This window comes from Prionailurus viverrinus, chromosome X (assembly GCF_022837055.1).
Source record: "Prionailurus viverrinus isolate Anna chromosome X, UM_Priviv_1.0, whole genome shotgun sequence".
Classification (NCBI taxonomy): domain Eukaryota; kingdom Metazoa; phylum Chordata; class Mammalia; order Carnivora; family Felidae; genus Prionailurus; species Prionailurus viverrinus.
The window spans coordinates 35092658-35106939 of NC_062579.1; the positions used below are offsets into that span (position 1 = coordinate 35092658).

At 47.7% G+C, this 14282-nt stretch overlaps 1 protein-coding gene across 1 annotated transcript in view; it reads left to right on the plus strand.

Moving 5' to 3' along the window:
- Positions 1-733: 733 nt before the first annotated feature.
- LOC125157308 (mucin-19-like) overlaps positions 734-14282 on the plus strand; it is a 72406-nt gene continuing 58857 nt past the window's right edge. The window contains exon 1 of the mRNA XM_047843897.1: positions 734-2813. Within this exon, the coding sequence (XP_047699853.1) occupies positions 944-2813 (1870 nt within the window). The 5' untranslated portion in view covers positions 734-943. The remainder of the gene's footprint in view (positions 2814-14282) is intronic.

Below are 14282 nucleotides of genomic sequence, written 5' to 3' on the forward strand. Positions count from 1 at the left end.
GCTCCAGGGTCTGGGCTGTCAGCACAGAGCCTGACGCGGGGCTCGAACTCATTAACTATGAGATCATGACCTGACCTGAAGTCAGTTGCTTAAGCAACTGAGCCACCAGGCGCCCCTGATTTTTAAAAAAATATTTAACAGATTCTAGCTAACTTCCTGGAGTTCTCATCACCTACCCTAGATGTTATAATTACATCTATTTTCGAGGGTTCTAATAATGATGACCAAACCAGCTCTAGGAAGATAAAGTGTAAATATAAAGAAGGGATAAAACTAGCAAGAGGCTGGTTGTACAGTAAAACATGGGCACTAAATATCCCTCTTTTCCGTAGGATGGGGAAACACGTTTTCTTTTTTTTGTTTCTGCGCCTTAGCCAGCCCTTCACCTTCACTTTTAAAGTGCAGGTCCCACTTAATCTGTGATAGTTGAGTTCTTAATTTTCTCGCCTACGCGCTTCGATTTGGGTCAAGCACCTCAGCTTGAACCACCCCACAGAGAACCAATCATCACCAAGTCAAGCCCAAGTAACAGTTCCCACTTCACCCCGCCCCCTCCCTAGGGAGGGCCCGCGCGCGGCTGCGCAGACCTCACCCTGGCCCCTTGTGACGTCACAAAGGAGCCATAGCGGGTGGGCGCGGCCATCACCCTGCCATCTTAGTCCCCTTCCCGAGCCCACCCGGCCCAGTCCACTTTTAGTCACGGCGTGAGAGTAACGGCACTAGGCTGAAACTCTCACGCGCCCACCGCTCCATCTTTTGGTGGTGCCGCCCGCCTCTCGGGGCAGGCGAGGTGGTCTCCCCGCCACCTAGTGGGCTGGGCGCCTCACCCCCGGGCAGGCCCGGGAGAGTGCCGGTTCGGGACAGCAGGGACCGGCAAGGAGGGGGCCCGTAGGGGAGGGGCAGAGGGCAGAACACCGCGTCCCTCCTCACGCGCTACACCACCATGAGCGCACACAACTCGCCCGCCTCGCAGGGGGGCCGAGGTGGCGGGGGGGCCGAGCGCGCTCCCGGAGCCGAGGGCATCGCTGCCCAGATCCCGAGCCAGGCCTCCATCTCGGGCGCGGCCGCATCTTCCATGTCCGGGTCGAACATCCATGCCGAGTGGCGGACCTTGACCGGTTCGTTGGCCAGGCAAGAGTGGAGCAGGTCCACAACGGACACCGGATACGAGAACACCTCCAGGTCCAGCGCGTCTGCCGAACTCGATTTCAGTCTTAGCCGGAGGACCAACACGGACTCTAACACAAGCCTCTGGCGCTTTGACGCCCACGGCCAGAGTCACCAGATCCCCAAGTCTGCTACCCGCTTGAGCACCGCCGAGAGGGCCGCCCCAGCATCCGACCCGGACGCCAGCAGCGGTCGGGGATCGGTACCAGCCCCCGCCCCGCCCTCAGACTCCACCCGAGTGTCAGTGTCAGAATCCACCCTGGCCGCAGGGCGCGGCTACCCCCGAGTATCAGTACCAGGACCTCCTATAACCAATAACTCTTCCCTAGAGTCGATGCAAGGGTCCGACCCGCCCGTGACACCCGGCTTCCTCAGGGTATCTACACCAGCACCTCCTCCACCCAGTAACACTCTCCAGGAGTCTGCACAAAGGTTGGCCCCGCCCTCAGTGCAAGGCTCCTTCCGGAGTTCGGTGCAAGGACCTCCCACACCTAACTCCCCTCTAGTGTCACAGCACAGGTCCTTGCGGTTCCCAGTAGCTGGCTTTCCCCGAGTGTCAGTAGACGCATCCGCCCAGCTCTCGGACTCCACTGTAGAGTTGTTGCAAGGGTCCGCCCCGTCCTCCGTGCTCAGCATCCCCCGGGGTTCGCTGCAAAGATCTGTCCGGTACTCCGACGTCTCCGGAGCGTCGGTGCAAGCGAGCGCCCCGCCCTCAGTGCCCGGCTCCCCCCGGGGTTCGCTGCAAGGATCTGTCCTGTACACTAACATCTACCGAGCGTGGGTGCAAGAGAGCGCCCCGCCCTCAGGGCCTGGCTCCCCCCGGGGTTCGCTTCAAGGATCTGTCCCGTACCCCGACGTCTCCGGAGAGTGGATGCAAGAGACCTCCTTGCCCTCAGTGCCCAGCTCCCCCCGGGGTTTGCTGCAACGATCTGTCCCGTACTTAGACCTCTACCGAGCGTGGGTGCAAGAGACCGCCTCGCCCCCAGTGCTCGGCTCCCCCCCGGGTTCGCTGCAAGGATCTGTCCCGTACCCCGACGTCTCCGGAGGGTGGGTGCAAGAGACCTCCTCGCCCTCAGTGCCCAGCTCCCCCCGGGGTTTGCTGCAACGATCTGTCCCGTACTTAGACCTCTACCGAGCGTGGGTGCAAGAGAACGCCTCGTCCCCAGTGCCCGGCTCCCCCCGGGGTTCGCTGCAACGATCTGTCCGGTATTCTGACGTCTCCGGAGCGTCGGTGCAAGAGACAGCCCCGCCCTCAATGCTCGGCTCCCCCCGGGGTTCGCCGCAGGGAAAGGTCCCGAGCTCGGACTCCTCCCAAGCGTCGGGACAAGGATCCGCCCAGCCCTCAGTGCCCGGCTCCCCCCGAGGTTCGCAGCAGGGACCGGTCCCGAGCTCGGACTCCTCGCGAGCGTCGGGACAAGGATCCGCCCAGCCCCCAGTGCCCGGCTCCACTCGGGTGTCCGTGGAAGAATCGACTCCGCCCCTGGCCTCCCCCCGAGAGTCGGTAGAAGGGTCCGCCCCGCCCTTGACCGGCCCCACTTCTATACCTACGCCCCGCGAGAGTCTCAATCAGAGCATGGCGAGTCGGGAGAAGGCGAGTGTCGCGGGCCACATGTTCGACGTAGTCGTGATAGGAGGCGGCATCTCAGGTCAGTGTGGGCCGTAGCGGTAACCTGAGGGGCCCTGGCCGGCCTGGGGTGGGGGCTTGCAGTAACGCCGCGGCGTTTGGGGGTCTCTTTTGTGCATGCTGGTGTGCAACAGTGCCCGGCCCCGGATCCTGCAAGCGCGGGGATTGGGCCAGTTTTGCCTGTGGTGTGAACTGGGGGAGGCAGAACAAAAATTTTACTACTACAATTAAATACTAACATTTAACTAGCTCTTGCTGTGCAGTTAAATTCAGTACGTTACTTGCATTTTCTCAATTCTGGGAGACGGGTACTATATTCGCCCCCATTTTACAAAACCAAATAACTGAGGTCTGGAGACTTTCCAATAACTTTCCAGAGGTCAAATCACTTAGCCAGAAAGTGGCGAAATCATTTTTTTTTTTTTCCAGTTAAGACCTTTACTTCTAATCCCTGAGGTGGCGGCTGCTTTGATTCACTCATTTCATGTCCTTTGCCCTAAACAGGACATCAGTGTTCGGATTTTTGTACTATGGAGGTAGTAATAGAGTTATTCCAGTTCTACTCTTCTCCAAGCACTTTTCTTTAGAAAATTTGGTGAGTGAAGAGGAAGGAAAAATCGTTTAGTAAACATTAAAAAAAATTTTTTTTTTTTAATGTTTATTTTGAAGGGGAGAGAGAGAGTGACAGAGTGCCAGTGGGGGAGGGGCAGAGAGAGAAGGAGACACAGAATCCGAAAGGGGGCTTTACGCTCCCAGCGGTCAGCACAGAGCCCTACCTGGGGCTGGAACCCTGGAGCCCCACAAACCCCGAGATCATGACCCAGCCGAAGTCCGACACCTAACCGACTGAGCCACCCAGGCGCCCCAATATTTCTTTTTTAAGAAGAGGATGGGCTTTTAGGTTGAACGTAACTCCCACCATTTCTTAGAGCTTGCAGGAAAGTGTAGGGCATTTATTGCCCAAAGGGAATCCCTTTCTGAAGCAGAGGCTGATTGTGTCTTTTATAAGCACTCCCACCATCTGAATCTTGTCCTGTGTGGAGCTGGTGAACCTGGGTTCGCCCGGTCCTGTCTTGGTTTTGCAGCTGACCGAGCGGTGCATGAGGCTTGCCAGTATTTTCCTGGAAATCTCATCATGATTGATATATTAAATTGTCACTTAGGCTGTCATAATTGGTAAAATATTTGAAATTTAGGAATTGTGTTTCAGCCCTAGCTAAAATCCCGCGTGAATCTGCCCAGGAGCGGGAAGGTGTTAATTTCTGAAATATATCTGCAGAATTTGATATAGGAAGAGGGAGAAAGAAGGTGGAAGGGAGTAAGTCTGGTAGCCCCACAGTAGCCATTTTTGTGTATAATTCTTTTGGGGAGACTCTGAACATGCTTACATATTAATTTTGGGTGGAGATAGCTTTTGACTTGGTCTGTTGAGGATCAACAGTCTGAAACACCAGAGAAGAGGTTGGCCTGAGCTGCTGCTTTGACAACTCCAACCAGTGCCAAAAAAAACATGCATGTATGTTGGAGCATCGGAGGAAAGCAGACCCTGGTGGCGAGTAAGAAAAAGAACTATATTTCTCTTGTTTCCATTCATTCATTCATTCGTTCATTCAACAACCACTCTCTGAGTGCCTGCAATGAAGAGAACGGTTGTTTCCAAAAACCTGGTGCTCCTATGCAAGCCTCTTAGAAGCAATGTGATTGGTGATCACTAGGAAATAAATATTCTGATAGTGTGGCCTTGTAAAGTAAATTGATTATTTCTCTCTCTTCTCCCATCTCCCATCTCCCATTGATTTTGCAATTCGAACTTCTTTCTGGGATTTTATCTTTGTCCTTTTCTTGTTCTGTGCTCCAGTATTCCTTAAGGAGCATTTTGTCTTTCATTTTCCCTCTGCCTGATTACCTGCTTTCTCCCTGTCCGCACCTTACTCCCAGTAGGTGGTCTTGAGCAGAGGTGGACTTACCGTGTAGGTGGTGACCCTCATGCTTTATGGCCTTACAGCTGCAGGTGCCTTCTGGCTCTCATTCCGAATAAATAGCTTCATGCTGAGTCTTGTGTTGGTAACGTGGCATTCTTTTTTTCTTAGAAAAAAGCATGCAAGTAATATAAGCTTCAGGCCCCTCAAAACCTGGATCTGTCTGTAGTCACTAGTGACTGTTAATTTCTTTGTGTCATTCAGAGAGTGCGAGCAGGGGAGGGACAGGGAGAAGGCAACAGATGATCTGAAGTGGGCACTGCCCTGACAGCTGTGAGCCCCGTGCAGGGCTCGAACTCATGAACCACGAGATCATGGCCTGAGCCACAGACGCTCAACCCACTGAACCACCCAGGTGCCCCGGATTTGAGTGATTTTTAACACCAAAACTGGCCAGAGACATTGCATTCCGGCTCTGGTGGCTTCCCAGATGGTTCACAACTAAAATAAAAGGAGGTACAAGTCTGGTTCAGGATAAACCCTGCACGCAGACTGGGTATTTCATGAGGAGGTGAGAGGCATTACTTCCCAAGAGCTCTTGAGATACCAGAAGCATAATCTTTGTGTGGGCCTGGCAAAATCCCATGAGTTACTTAATAATCCCTCTATCAGTTTTTAAATGCTTTGGGATATTTCTTACAGCTTTTGTCAGGACTTGCACACTTTAATATGCTACTCACACACTTACAATACATGGCCAATACTTAATACTTAGCATCTGTAACAAAGCAGCTCCCAGAAGAGTACAAATTCCAAATAACATTCCTCAAAATCAATCTATAGTAACAGAATGACAGGATCTTAATATAGCTCTCTTTTGTCATTAAAAAAAAAAACAACATAAAACAGAGCATGTCTTATAGCCACAAAACCCCTTTTTCTGTCCACTAATCAATTACATAATTGTATCTACTATGTCACTAGTGGAGATGGAAAAACCCACCTGCTCGTTTGTAAGCAGTATAATGGTACGTTTAGCATGCTCTGGCCCTTATGTGTCATCCATCATCTGTCACCAAGTCCTTCTTGAAACTCCTTTTATTTTGTGACACTTGGATCCTGAATTTTTTATCCCACACTGATCGCTCCTTTTCTGTTCCTTTCATGTGCCCATATTCTTGTGAACTTCTAGTTTTGAAATGGCCCCGAGTTTCCGTTGTTGGTCACTTTTGGGCTCTTATGCACTCTCTCCCTTCTCTTTCTCATTCTAGGACTTCAGATTTATCTATAGAACGCTCTTAAATCTCTAATTGGGGTCTGTTTCGTTCTCTCAGCTCCTGTTCTACAGCTTATCTGCTGCTGGATATTTCACACTTGAGTGTCCTCTTCTTACTTCATATTCGTCATGTCCAAAAGCCTCCTTGCCATCCCAGCGCAGCTTGTCTCCCTCACTTCTTGGCTCCACCTTCAATTCCTTATTTGGGCTCTTCCTCTTCTCCATTCCCAGTGACTCCCCCGTCCCCAGAATAGACCCTGGACGCCTTCAGCTCTCCAAGTTACAACCGTCTTTCCAGTGGCCACCCTTTACTTTGGGTTTTCCTTTCATGTCCATCCTGCAGTGTTCTCCCAGAGTTGATTTTTTTTTTTTTAACTTGAGCAGAGTTGACCCACAATGTTACATTTGTTTCAGGTGTACAACTTGGTGATTCAACAAGTCTGTATGTACTTCACACTGTGCTCACCCCAAGTGTAGCTACCATCTGCCCCATTACGTTGCCATTACAGTACCATGGACTATATTCCATATACTCTGCCTTTCATCCCTGTGGCTTATTCATTCTGTAACCAGACTTGATTTTTTTTAAATTTATTTATTTTTGAGAGAGACAGAGAGAGCATGAGTGGGGGAGGGGCAGAGAGATGGAGAGAAAGAGGACCCCAAGTGGGCTTCATACCATCAGCGTGGAGCCCGATGTGGGGGCTTGAACCCATGAGATCATGACCTGAGCCGAAATCAAGAGTCTGCCATTTGACCAATGGAGCCCTCCAGGCGCCTCCAGACTTGCTTTTTTTTAAAACACTTCTTTCATCACCTTGCTTTTCTGCTCAAGACCTTCCCTGGTCTACTCCCAGCCTCTCAAACTCCCCACTGCATCCCCAATTATCTGGCCCCACTTTGTTGGACAAGTAGCATTTCCCACTGCCCCCAGCATGGAGTTGAGCTTTGTTTTTGTGTTTCTTAACATGGAAGTGCTTCTCTCTCACTGCCTACATCCTATCCATTCCTCGTCACCTGACTCATGACCCTTTCCTTGACCACCCTGGCTGGCCTTGATTTTTCTCTATCTATTAGTGCTTGTCCTCTCTAACAATCTACACTCATTTTCTGTCTCTATGTGTATTTCTTGATGTCATTTTTTTTCAAGTTTATTTTTTTATTTTGAGACAAAGAGCATGTGAGCGGTGGAGGGGCAGAGAGAGGGGAAGAGAGAATCCCAAGCAGCCTTTGCACCATCAGCGCGGAGCCTGATGTGGGACTCGAACTCACGGACCGTGAGATCATGACCTGAGCCGAAATGAAGAGTCGGCCACTTAACCGACAGAGCCACCCAGGCGACCCTCTTGATGTTATTTTAACTATGGCAATTCAGTCCTTGACTATAGATGCTAGTTTTTACTCAGGAGCTGACAGAGAGAGAGCAGATGGCAGAAACGAAGCAGGGTAAGATTTAAAAATCTGCCCTGAACTGAGCATTTCTGAGTTGGCTTTCTTTAAGGGGAAGAAAAAAGGAAAAGAAAAAAAAAAAAAAAAAAAGCCCATCTCCAGGGGACATTGTCTACTTCAGAGTCTTTGGGCCAAAGGGTTTTTGGAAAGGCAGTCCAGTCCAATCCCCTCAGATTTTAATCCTCTTGACGGCATCTCCTTAGCGATGGTCTGGCTGTAGCTTTGAACACGTCTAGGGAAGGGGAATGCTCTGCCCCTCAAAGCAACTCCTTGTGTGCCTGGACTCCTCCAAGCCCTTTGGGAGCCTCTATTCCATATGCCAGGCGATGGCAAGATCACGGGGAAAGAGGGATGACGATGAGTAAGTAGTTTCTCCGCCCATAAGGTACCTGGTCCTCTTTTTAGAAGTAATCAAGGAAGAGCGTAATTGACATTCATACAGTGAGAGAAATATTAATGGCATGAATGTGAACAAAGTCTTGGGACCTTGAGAGATAAGTTTCCAAGTGATAACGCTGGATAGTCCGGGGTAGGTAGTTTCTGCATGCTTGTTGAAATTTTTAAGTGTCATGTAGAAAGAGATCTTTCCAACTAGTGTCTGAGTAGTGGAACTTCCTTGTATTTTTGAAATCTTGCCATTCGCAACTACGTGGATGGAACTAGAGGGTATTATGCTAAGTGAAATTAGTCAGAGAAAGACAAATAGCATATGACTTCACTCATATGAGGACTCTAAGACACAAAACAGATGAACATAAGGGAAGGGAAGCAAAACTAATATAAAAACAGGGAGGGGGGACAAAACGTAAGAGACTCTTACATACGGAGAACAAACAGGGTTCCGGGAGGGGTTGAGGGAGGGGGGATGGGCTAAATGGGGAAGGGGCACTGAGGAATCTACTCCTGAAATCGTTGTTGCCCTGTATGCTAACTAACTTGGATGTAAATTAAAAAAAGAAATTAAAAAAAATCCATTGTTTTAATTTTTTTTTTTTTCAACATTTATTTATTTTTGGGACAGAGAGAGACAGAGCATGAACGGGGGAGGGGCAGAGAGAGAGGGAGACACAGAATCGGAAACAGGCTCCAGGCCCTGAGCCATCAGCCCAGAGCCTGGCGTGGGGCTCGAACTCACGGACCGCGAGATCGTGACCTGGCTGAAGTCGGACGCTTAACCGACTGCGCCACCCAGGCGCCCCATCCATTGTTTTAAAAGAATAGAGAGCACTAGCCACCCAGGACTCAGTGTTGTGTAAAATCAGCAGGGACTGGGTCCTTCCCATCCTCTGAGACATACCACAATTTGCCTTCTTGCTGAAATACATCGCCGTGAAGAGTCAGTTCTGCGGAGAGCATTTCTGCCATTTTAACCCAGAACTTGGCAGCACATCCTTGTGGTTCTGTAGTGATTAAGAAAAACATTTTTAAAAATGCGGCTTATTTTGGGCGCCTTAGTTATTTAGATACTCTGAGGTTCGGCGCAAACTGAGCGTTGATTTTTCTTCTGCATTTCTGGACCCTTCTTTGCCTCTCTTTTGCATTTTTTCCCCTCAAAAATTCACTAGGATGCTTTCACTTTAGAAACTTTTTTGATGTTAAACAAAGAATTCAAGAAAATTTGCGTTCCGATTTTTTGAAGTAGGAAATGCGGAAGTCCGTTAGTGGCGAATATGGGTCATACCGTTCTTGTGCAGGTGTGACATACACATATTTTACAGGTGTACCCAGAAAGCCTGAGGTCCTGTTGTGGTTTTCTATCACATGCAGGGGTTCGCAAGAGTGTAGACATCCAATTAGCGTCCATTTGAACACTTACACTTGCACGTATGAAATGGATAGATTTCATAATGACAGCTCCCTTTTGTTTTATGTCTGAGTGATGAGAACTGCACAAGATCAGCCAAAAGAAGTTTTGGTACATTTTTAACTCTTGTAAGGTTTGAGACAAGTTGATCGTTAGGACTGTTTTTTTCTTTTTTCCTTTATTGTGAAAAATACAGGTTTGCCAGGAATTGAGATTGCCACATTGACGATGTGTTCCTTATTATGTTGTCATTTAGCATTATGAACTAGGGCACCTTAAAATATATTTTTTTAACATTTAAAGAAAAATTTTTAAGTAATCTCTACACCCAGCGTGGGGTTCGAACTCAACGACCCCGAGATCGAGTCGCACGCTCTACTGACTGAGTCAGCCAGGAACCCCCAGGGCATAGTTTAAAATCTTTAAACTGTGGTTTTGTCATATATAAAATTAGAGGTTGGAGTAAGTTGGATTATGTTATATGTGATGTCTCTTCCAGCATCTCTTTTAGAAATTAGTAGTTTTCCTAACTGTCTCTGCAGCTTTCTGTTTTGGACTCATCCTCAACCTGTTTTTAATTCCATGTTGTATTCTGGAAATGGTTTGCATGATCTCTCATATTGACATCCTACGGTAAATTTTTGTAAAAATTATTTTTAAACGTTTTATTTATTTTTGAGAGTGAGAGTACAAACAGGGGAGGGACAGAGAGAGAGGGAGACAGAGGATCCGAGGCAGGCCCTGTGCTGCCAGCAGAGAGCCCAACGCGGGGCTCGAACGCACAACGGTGAAATCATGACCGGAGCCGATGTCGGCTGCTCAACCAACTGAGCCACCCAGGCGCCCCTACATCCTACACTAAAATCAGGGTCTGGGGCTCCCTTACACATGTTCATTCACACCCTCTCCATGACTTCTCTGAGCCTTGTTTCAAAGCCCTTTTGGAGTTGCTGCTAAGCCAAAGTAAATAAAACCCCACTTTATAGCAATAGTTAATCAATTGATTAGGTAAGAGTGTCAATAGGAACATAAAAATCAGGCGATAAGCTTTGAGAGTTGAGTTTATTACATATTAACCATGTTCAAGGGTCACAGAATTGCAGCCTGTAAGGGCTCACAGGGACCAAACCGAGGCTCAGAGGGATGAAGTGAACTACCAAGTGCCACAAAATTCTTATTGGCATAACTTGACCTTGGACCCCTAAAATATCGACTGCTAGGGCAGTACCGCTTCCATACCCCACTTCACTGGGCTGGCCTTATAGGCCTAGTCATAGAACTGCAGTGAACTTTCCTATTGCTTTACTTTAATGCTTGATGCTCTAAAACTTTGTGACTATTGTTTCACTGTAATTAACATTTTAGAATATATTACGTGGCATGTTACTGCTTCATGAACATTTACATTTATTATTATTCTTTTAACATTTATTTACTGTTGAGACACAGAGCATGAACAAGGGAGGGGCAGAGAGAGAGGGAGACCCAGAATCAGAAGCAGGCTCCAGGCTCCGAGCTGTCAGCACAGAGCCCGACGCGGGGCTCGAACCCACGAACTGCATGATCGCGACCTGAGCTGAAGTCGGCCGCTTAACCAACTGAGCCACCCAGGCGCCCCTCTTTTCTGTTTAAAACATTTTTTAGAAGATTTTTATCTTTAAGTAATCTCTACACCCCACATGGGGCTCAAACCCACAACCCCAAGATCAAGATCGCACACTTCTCTGACTCCGCCAGCCGGGTGTGCCAAAACATTAAAAAAATTTTTTTTTTACCATTTGTTTATTATTGAGAGACAGAGTATGAGCATGGGGGGACAGAGAGAAGGGGAGACACAAAATTTGAAGCAGGCTCCAGGCTCCGAGCTGTCAGCATAGACCCCGACGCGGGGCTTGAATTCACAAACCATGAGATCATGACCTGAGCCGTCAGATGCTTAACCAACTGAGCCATCCAGGCTCCCCCATTTTTTTTTTTAATTGAAGTATAGTTGACATACTAAAGATAACCTTTAAAGGTGGCCATTTCCAGATTAAATGAGTTTGCTGGGAACGGTGGCTTAAATTCAAGACCTTTTTCTTGGCACACCTGCATGTATTTATTCATTCACTTATTCATTCATTCATTCATTCATTCAATACATATCTGTCGATTGAGTGGTTCAGTACGTGCTGTGAGCAAAATTTATGTTTTCTTGCTTTGGAACATTGCTTCTAAAGCTTCAGTGAGCTGATGTTTGACTATACTTTTTATTGTCCTCTCAGCCTTCAGTCCAAGAGTCCAAGCGTGTGGTTATGTAAGAATTCTCTGGGCCAGAGATCACCTTGCTGAATAATAGAAAGTTAACTTTAAAAATTTAGTATGGGACACACACTATTCACATTCCTAGGTGATGTTGAATGTGAAAGTTGAAGAAAAATGTCACTTAAAAAAAAATTTTTTTTTTAACGTTTATTTATTTTTGAGACAGAGAGAGACAGAGCATGAACAGGGGAGGGGCAGAGACAGAGGGAGACACGGAATCTGAAACAGGCTGCAGGCTCTGAGCGGTCAGCACAGAGCCCGACGTGGGGCTCGAACTCACGGGCCGTGAGATCATGACCTGAGCCAAAGTCGGACGCTTAACCGACCAAGCCACCCAGGCGCCCCAAGAAAAATGTCACTTTTAGCAATTAAGAGGAAGAACCAGGAGAACCAGAGCATAAGCCGTAGCTGTACTAAAGTTTTGCTTCAAAACGCTTAGCTTGTTGTGTTCTAGGCTTACCTGGGTCCTTGCCCAGGGGAGTTTATTACTGTAAATATTTGGACAGTTTTCTGACAGATGAAAACAGCTTTCCCAAAGTGTGTTTCCCAATAGGGTTTTGTTGTTGTTGTTGTTGTTGTTGTTGTTGTTGTCTTAAAGGCAGAAGGTGGGGGCGCCTGGGTGGCTCAGTCGGTTGAGCATCCGACTTCGGCTCAGGTCATGATCTTGTTGTCTGTGAGTTCGAGCCCCGCGTCAGGCTCTGTGCTGACAGCTGGGAGCCTGGAGCCTGTTTCAGATTCTGTGTCTCCCTCTCTCTCTGACCCTCCCCCACTCATACTCTGTCTCTCTCTGTCTCAAAAATAAATAAATGTTAAAAAAAAATTAAAAAAAAATAAAGGCATAAGGTGGACAAATGCGGAGTCAAACAGGTCTCTTCACTGCAGGACTTATTAGGGTCTTTAATATGCCAGTGTGTGTCACACATTTCCCAGAAGGAGAAATGGCCTGTCCCAACATCCAGGAACATTGATACTTTTCCCTGGAGCGTCTTGAAGAGTAGTGTTCTATAAAACATCTTGGAAACTATTGCCTGAAACCACAGTGCATCCCGGGGTGCAGAATCTAAGGACAGCAGTGTGGAGGGTCTTTGGTGTGGATTTTTTAAGTTTCAGTGAAAGAATGGGGCGGGTAATGAATTAAGGGATAATTGCATTCCCTAACTCGGGTGAGATCCATTTATCCAAAGGGAAGATGAATGCTGGACAATAATCAAATAAATTAGGACTGTCTAGACAACCAGTCTGTCGAATTCAGGGCAAATTGAAGTTAATTGTTAGCTTTCATCTACTTATCATTTGAGACAGTACTGTCTCTTTAGCTTATCAAGGGGATTAGAAGATTTGGCATTTGCAAAAGCAGAGAATTATTTCTCGGAAAGGAAACACAAAATACAGATGGATAGAGGGATGGATAGATAGAAAGAAATGGTTCCATGTATCAGGGACAAGTTTGTGTGTACGCTGATATTCTCTGTTCTCTGTTGCTAAAAAGTGCAATATTGGTTCAGAGACCAGAAAATGTATTCATGGGGCGCCTGGGTGGCTCAGTTGGTTGAATGTCCGACTTCAGCTCAGGTCATGATCTCTCCGTCCCCCTCTCTCTCTGCCTCACCCCCCACATGCGCACACTCTCTCAAAAATGAATGAACATTAAAAAAATATAAACAAAAAGTAAAAAAGAGGGGCGCCTGGGTGGCGCAGTCAGTTAAGCGTCCGACTTCAGCCAGGTCACGATCTCGCGGTCCGTGAGTTTGAGCCCCGCGTCAGGCTCTGGGCTGATGGCTCAGAGCCTGGAGCCTGTTTCCGATTCTGTGTCTCCCTCTCTCTCTGCCCCTCCCCCGTTCATTCTCTGTCTCTCTCTGTCCCAAAAATAAATAAACGTTCAAAAAAAAGAAAATTAAAAAAAAAAAGTAAAAAAGAAAATGTACTCCTAGTATTTGGAGTCTGCTGACTTATTTCGGTATAAACATTAAAATGATGTGGCACCCTATCTTTGTCAGTCTTTCTAGGTTGCTCAAGATAAATATAATCTAAGCCTTAGAAACTTCCCTGTTGCCCTCATCCAAGTGAGCATGGTTTTGTTTTCTTGGTGTGTGGTTGTTCTGGTCTTTGCAACGAGCATTTGAGCACCTGCAACATGGCAGGGTCTATTCTAGGAATGCAAAGACGTAGAACACATTTCTGTTCTCAGGAAGGTCCTAACACACCCGTTAGGAGTCAGATCTCTGGGCGAGAGGTCAGGTGCCTTGGATGAAGGCAGAAGCCTACCATGGCTTAGACAAGGGTGACTGTGGTTGCAGTCGGTAGCAGGCAGATTCAGAGCATATTTTGAGGCTACGTCTAACAGGACTTGCCACTTGAATGGATGAGGTATATGACAAAAAGAGAAGGCTCAGAAACGGCTTTGAGAGTTTTGATCAGAGCAGCTGACTAAATGGTGGTGGCATTTGCGAAGTTGCAAAGGGCCAGGGGAGGAATGAGTTGTGGGGGAAATACCAAGTGTCCTGTTTTAGATGTATTGACCTCGAGACGCCCAAATGACGCTACTTTCTCAGGGGTTTCATTCCAGTGCGGGTGACCTAAACGCTGTATGTCTACTGCCAGGTGGTGCTGGGCGCTAAGAAGAAACATCAAACAGGCTAACAGGGACAGAGTGTGGCAGGAGATTTAAAACACTTGCCTGTATTGAACACGGGGTCCCTGGACATTTTTCATCAGGAATACGTTACATTTCAAGGTTTT